General features: G+C 73.9%; 1 protein-coding gene across 1 annotated transcript; it reads right to left on the bottom strand.

Annotated features, from left to right (window-relative positions):
* Positions 1 to 2,217: 2,217 nt before the first annotated feature.
* Positions 2,218 to 5,804, bottom strand: LOC140596772 (uncharacterized). Its single transcript, XM_072745261.1, has 6 exons — positions 5,639 to 5,804; positions 4,876 to 4,970; positions 4,590 to 4,655; positions 3,932 to 4,031; positions 3,509 to 3,661; positions 2,218 to 3,210 (listed from the first exon to the last, which is right to left on the bottom strand). The coding sequence occupies exons 1-6, from the start codon at positions 5,736 to 5,738 to the stop codon at positions 2,294 to 2,296; spliced, it is 1,431 nt and encodes a 476-aa protein (XP_072601362.1). The 5' UTR covers positions 5,739 to 5,804; the 3' UTR covers positions 2,218 to 2,293.
* Between the last annotated feature and the right edge of the window lie 242 nt (positions 5,805 to 6,046).

Genomic DNA, 6,046 nt, shown 5'->3' on the forward strand with positions numbered 1-6,046 from the left:
AAGAGATGAGAAACATGGCCCTGGGGCGCCTGGCCGGCCTGGTCGGGGGACCTTGATGTCAGGACTGTGAGCTGGAACTCCGTGTTGGGTGTAGAGAGGACATAAACGTAAAACCTTTAACAAATAATAAATGGATGAACTAAGACAGCGTGACGTGGAAGGGGAGTGCTCGCTTCAGGACAAACCTCAGAGCGGACCATGTCTAGCCTGCGACCTGTTCTTGATGGCCCCGCTCGCTCTCCCGGGCCCAGATGACGGGGTCCCCCACGAGGGACGGTCCCGCCCGAGTGGGAGTGGGCCTCCTTCCCCGTAAGGCCCGTGCCTCCCCTCGTTCTGCAGGACAGAAGAGCCGGGAAGGCACGAGCTCGGGGGGATCAGCATAAACCTCGGCGATGGTCCTTCCCGATCCCGGGAGCCAGAGCTCGGCCTCCTTTTGGGACCCGACGTCCTAAAGAAGCCCGTGTGGTCAGTGGCTCGGATGCAGGGCGGAGGCCGACGGAGAATCAGGAAGAGCAAAATGGGGCGGGGGGGAACCAGAAGCTGAAGGAGAGGGGGACAGCTGTCAGCATCGGGAGCCTTCGCGGGGACCCGGCGTCCTTTCCCAGGAGGGGCCCCCCTCTGTAGGGTGCTTCCCGCCGCCCCGCGCTCCCCGTGGGCACCCGCAGGCGCATCCCCGGGCCTCCAGCGCCTCTGCAGCCGTGGTCTGGAGCGTCCTCCGTGTGTCCTACCGGGGACCCCAGCGTCCCGTCTGTAACCGTCCGGCTGCTGTCTGACAACAGTCGGGGGATTCCGACGTTTGTTGGGTTTGGGGTGTGTGCCTGTCTGTCGCCGTGCCGCGATCTGATCCTCGGGCCGCGTCGTCCTGACGCCGAAACGGTTGAAACACCATCATTTCCGGTGCTGGCGCTGGGCGGCTAGCTGGGTTCTCCCGGCCGACCCGGGCCCCCTCGTGCCGTCCCGTGCCGTCCCGTCCCGTGCCGTCCCGTCCCGCCGGGGGGTCGGCTGAGCTGGAAGGTCCGGCTCGGCCACATTCCCGTGGGTGGCAGCGGGTCCCCGCCGAGCGCCGGCCGCTTCTCTTCTCCCCGATGCCTCTCCAGCGGGGAGCCAGACCTCGGGGCCGCCCTGGGGGGAGCTCCTGAGGGGCCGGCTGCCCGTGGGGGGAGCCCTGGGGCTGCCTGTGTGTGTGTGTGTGTGGGAGTCGGGGTGGGGACGGGGCCGGGGTCCCTCGGTCCCCTGCGCTGCCTGCCCCCAGGCCGAGCCCCGCGCTCACCCAGCCCCTACTCTCCAGGGCGTGCAGGGTGCCCTCCACACTCTGGTGCGAGGGATCCAGCAGCACCGGGTGTGCACGCTGAGCCCGCCCGGTGAGGGTGGCCCAGGTGTGAGAGCTGCAAGGGCCTGCTGTCCTGACGTCCGCTCCGGGGCCACGCTGACCGCCCCGCAGGCCCTCTGTGCCCCAGGCGCACAGGCCCGGGGCGGGGAGGGGAGGAAGCGCCCCGGAGCCCGGGCAGCCCAGGCCCCCTGGACAGAGGGGGCACAGACCTCCCAGGGCGCTTAGCACAGACCCTGGTGACCTGAGGCTCCCCGGCTGTCACTCTGTCCCAGGCCCGTCCTGGCCGCGGGCGCAGGCTGAGTCGCAGTAGAGTCTGCGGGGTCCTGACCCTGGCGTCTGGCCGCCCCGGGAAGGCACGTGGGGACGTCAGCCGTGTGTGCCTGGCGGCGCCCCCGCAGGGGCTGGTCGGGGCCTGGGCGGCGCCCCCTCCTCCTCTCTGGGGGTGTCTCCGCACCCCGTGCACAGAGCTCCGGGAGACGCAGAAACGAGCCGGCCGTGCCCTCTCACACAACAACACTTTATTGAACTTGCAACAGCAAACAGGGGCTCAGAGCCGAGGGTGCGCGCCTTCCCCTGGGAGACCTTCCTGTCCTTAGAGGAAAGCGGGAATCCCACAGGGGTGCGGGTGCTGGAGTCCCCCGCCTGGGAGCCTGTGCGGACTCGACTCCGGGTGGGGGCGCGTGTCCTGAGGTCGGGGCGGTGAGAGGCGGTTCTGGGGGCGGCAGGGCTGACGTGGACCTGCGGCCCATGGGCTCCTGCGCTGGGTCCCCGCAGGGCAGCTGGACCCCGGCCTCGGGCCCCCTGGGGCCGGGTGACTGACTGCTGGAGCCCCAGCGCGTGGAGGAGCCTGCCTCCTGGTGTGGGTGTGGGTGGGGGTGGGGGTGGGGGTGGGGGTGTGGGTGGGGCCCACGGGCCTGCCCCCGCTGCCCTGCCCTGGGGTGTCCCGGGATCCCCAGGGCTGCCCTAGGTCAGCGACCTGGATCTGTGGGGCACGCCCAGGGCCCAGGAGGCCCCATCCTGCTGTGAGAGGGCTCGTTCGGCCCGGGGCCAGAACGCAGGCCTGGCCAGGGCCCCGGGGCGCTGGATCCCATTAGCGCTGGGCCTGGGGCAGGCGCTCGAGTCGCCCCTGCCCCCACAGAGCCCGGGGCCAGGCCAGCCCAGGTCCCTCTGGGTCAGGGGCTGGTGTCCCGTGCGGGCGGTGCCGCCCTCCGGGAGGCACAGCGAGACGAGGCAGGGCACGGTGACGGCGGGCCGGAGCCTCCGGGCCCCCGCCCTCACCGCCACGCTCTGCCCCCGAGGCCCGCGAGCATCGAGCTGCCCCGTGGACGCGGGGGGCAGAGGGTCCCGGGCCTGTGCGGGGCCTCGGGGCAGCGGGCTCAGCGCCGCCCTGGCTCTGCCCTGGCTGTGCCCGTCACTGCCCAGCGAGGGGCACGAGCTGCAGTGGCCGCGGGGCAGGAAGGGTGTCCTGGGCCCGACAGCGTCATCCCTAGGGGGCTGGGGGGACCGCGTGATGGGAGTCCCGGGGGTGCTCCAGGGCCCGGTCCGTCGCGGGGCCTCTGGGGTGGCCCAGGCAGGTGCCAAATGGAAGGAGACCCCGTTTTCTGTCTTGAAGCCCGCCGTGTCCCGGGGCCGCCTGCCTGCACCGCCTTGTTGCCCCGGGAGGGTGGGGAGGGAGTTCCACCGCCGGGGCTGGGGGGCAAGTTGGACGATGGCCTGGCCGGGAGGGGGTCCGGGCGGCTCAGGCCGGGCGGCTGGGCCCGGGGAGGCCGGCTCCTCCACCCTGGGCGGTGGCTCAGAGGCCGGAGAAGGGAGGAGAGGCCCGGGCGCCGGGGACACTGGCTCCAGGCCCAGGGGCCTCGTGGGGAACTCCTCAGGTCCCGCTGGAAAGAGGCCGACGGGGTCAGCGTCTCCAGCAGGCTGTGTGTCCCCCGCTGGGGGCCCCGGGGGTCCTCACGGCTCCCGCGTGACCCCCCCCCCCGGCCTGACCCTGTGCTCAGCCCCCCACACTGCTGCCCGGGCCCTGCAGTGGGTACCCGCCCGCCCAGCCCTGGCCTGGGGTCCCCGAGGCTGGAGCAGAAGAGGAGAGCCCCAGAGATGAGGACGGGGGCCCCGGGGGCTCTGTCCCCTGTGGGCGGCCCCAGCAGGCCGAGTCGGGAGGGGCCGGGGCCCTGAGCCCACCTGGCGGGGGCAGGTCGCACCGCATCCTGCGGAGCTGGGTCATGGAGGCCCGAAGGTGTCTCAGCACGGCCTCGTCCTCCAGGGCCCAGGGCTGGGCCAGAGAGTCCTGGAGGAACTCCCGGAGCCCTTCCAGGGGCAGCTTCAGGAGGCGCTCTGGGCGGTGGGCGAGAGTCAGACCCAGAGGGCCCCGCCCTGGGGCCCCCGGGGCCCCCAGGCCAGCGGCTGGGGTCCCGCTGTGCCCAGGAGCGCCGCGGGCAGTGCGCTGGCCGCGGTGGCCCCTGCCCGCTGCTCCACTCGGGGAGCCCCGCTGCACCCGCCTGCCCCGCCGTCCCCCCGCCCCAGGTCTGGGTGCTGCTCAGAGCCCAGGGTCACCGCCCCTGCCCCCCGCCCCCGGCACACCTGGGCTCCCGGGGGCTCACTTACTCCTGTGCACCTTGAGGATGGTATAGGCCATGGCCGTGAGCACCCTCTCCCCATCCAACACGTAGGCATCCCACAGCTTCAGGGTGAGCGAGAAGGGGGTCTAGGGGGACGGCGGGGTGGGAGGAGCGGCCTGAGCAGGGCCCCTGGGGGGCTCGGCTGGGGCTAGGCTAGGCCTGCCATCTGGCCCCCGGCTGCCTGCGACGAGGCCCCGCAGCGCCCCCCCCCGCCCCCCGCCCCCCGCCCCCCGCCTCCCCGTCCGTGCCCTCCTCCCAGGGAGATCAGGGACTCCCGGCCGCTCCGGGTTCCGACCCCGGCCAGCACCTCCCGCACCCCTGGGGGCACAGACTCTGCCCGCACTTGACGACAGACACCACGCCTCGAGAGGACCCCAGGCTGGCCGCCCGATGGGCCGAGGGCCCGTCCACACCCCGGGCTGACCCGGCCTCCCCCGGGGGAGCTGAGGCAGAGACGGGCCGCCCCCCGGGACCTCGTCCAGGGACCCTCTGGGCTTCTCCAGGACGGGCTGGGCTGCGAGCCTCAGCCTCAGCCTCAGGACCCCGGGGTCGGGCCTGGCTCGTCTGGAGGGTGGGGCTGAGCTGGGCCCTCCCCGGGGGCAGGGGGCAGGTCCGGGAGCGGGGGTCCCGGGGGCGGGCCTCACCCGGCCGAGGAAGCACTGGAGAAACCATTTGGGGCTGTAGATGCCGGTGGACATCTGCTCCTCGTCCTGGCGGGAGGGCAGGGGGTGCTCAGGCCCCACGCCGCGGCCCCTGGAGCCGGGTGGACGCGCTCCCCACGGCCCAGCCCAGCCCCGAGGGCGCCCCCGGGCCCCAGGGGGAGGAACGTGACCCCAACTCTGGGCAGCTCGGAGGGAGGGCCATGCCCCCCACCCCCTGCCCCGGGCTCCGGGGACGGAGCCTCAGGAGCTCCCACTCGCCCCCACTCGCCATGTGCTTCCTCAGGTCCGGGAGAGCTCTTTGGAGGACCCGCTCGTGATGTCTCTGGAACCTGAGGAGCTTCGGGAAGCCCGGGACGAAGAAGCCTGAGAAGGCCCCAGGCCCCCACGGTCAGGGCCTCCTCCTGCACCAGGCGGGGTGGGGGGTGTCGGGGCAGGGGCCTCCCCGCCACGCCCTGACCCCCGTGCGCCCACCGCCCTCGGAGCCCTGGCTGGATCCGCTCTTCCCAGAGGGCAGGGCCTGCCTCCCAGGCCGGGGGCGCGGGGCCCGGGGACCCTCGTCCTCACAGAGACCCCGCGGGGCGTGGGCTGGGGGCTGAGGACCGGGCCCGGCTGACCCAGCACCCTCTCTCCTGCGGGGGCCGCCGCGGGGACAGGCGGGTCCCCAGCCCCGAGGGGCAGCGGGTGCAGGCCACGGGGAGGGTGATGGGCGTGCACGGCCCTCTGCTGTGGGGCTTGGGAGTGAGGCTGGGGGCCCCCGGGAGGGGGAGACGCTGCCCCCTGGGCCCCGTGTGGCCGTGGGCTGGCAGGGGGGCCTGGGGGACAAGCCGGCAGCCCGGCGGGAGGCTGGGGGAGCAACGGGAGTGCGTGCCTGGCCTGCAGACGGTGGGGCGGGTGGCCGTGGCTCCGGGACCCCGAGGCCACCGGGGAGGCGGGGCCCTTGCCCGTGGGGGGGCGAGCTGGGGGGTCCCCGCCTGCCCCCCGGTGCAGCAGCCTGCAGGGAGGCCCTCCTGAGCTCCCCGGCGGGCCCCTACCGTGCATGGAGTGCCGGTCGCCCACCATCAGCTGGGCCAGCGCCCAGAAGGCGTCCTCCTCGGGCAGGAACATGAGGAGGACGGCCGCGATCTCGCTCATGCCCTGGCAGTAGCCCACCTCCTGCAAGAGCCAGAGCCCCACGGAGGGCGTGCGCCCCGAGGCCCCCTCTGAGCCCTCCCCGCGGGCGTCAGGCTCCCCCGGCTCCCTCCCAGCCCGGGCTCCCGGAGGGGGCTCCCAGAGGGCGGGGGAGCAGGTGAGGGCCACCCGGACCAGCTGGGGCGCGAGCACCCCGGGCCCCGCTACCGAGCCCTGCGGCCGCCGTGCCAGGACCCCCGTCCTCAGGCCAGCAGGAGGGGCCTCCGTGAGCTGTGCCAGGCTGTAGGGGACCCGCCAGGTCTGGAGAACCC

The sequence above is a fragment of the Vulpes vulpes genome, unplaced genomic scaffold, assembly GCF_048418805.1.
Source record: "Vulpes vulpes isolate BD-2025 unplaced genomic scaffold, VulVul3 u000000714, whole genome shotgun sequence".
Classification (NCBI taxonomy): Eukaryota; Metazoa; Chordata; class Mammalia; order Carnivora; family Canidae; genus Vulpes; species Vulpes vulpes.

Coding starts and splice junctions, on each gene's coding strand:
- LOC140596772 (XM_072745261.1), bottom strand. CDS start 5,738: ATGAGCGAGATCGCGGCCGTCCTCCTCATGTTCCTGCCCGAGGAGGAC. Junction 4,971..5,638: donor CGACCGGCACTCCATGCACG/GTAGGGGCCCGC, acceptor GGGCCTTCTCAG/GCTTCTTCGTCCCGGGCTTC. Junction 3,662..3,931: donor CATCCTCAAGGTGCACAGGA/GTAAGTGAGCCC, acceptor CCCACCGCCCAG/AGCGCCTCCTGAAGCTGCCC.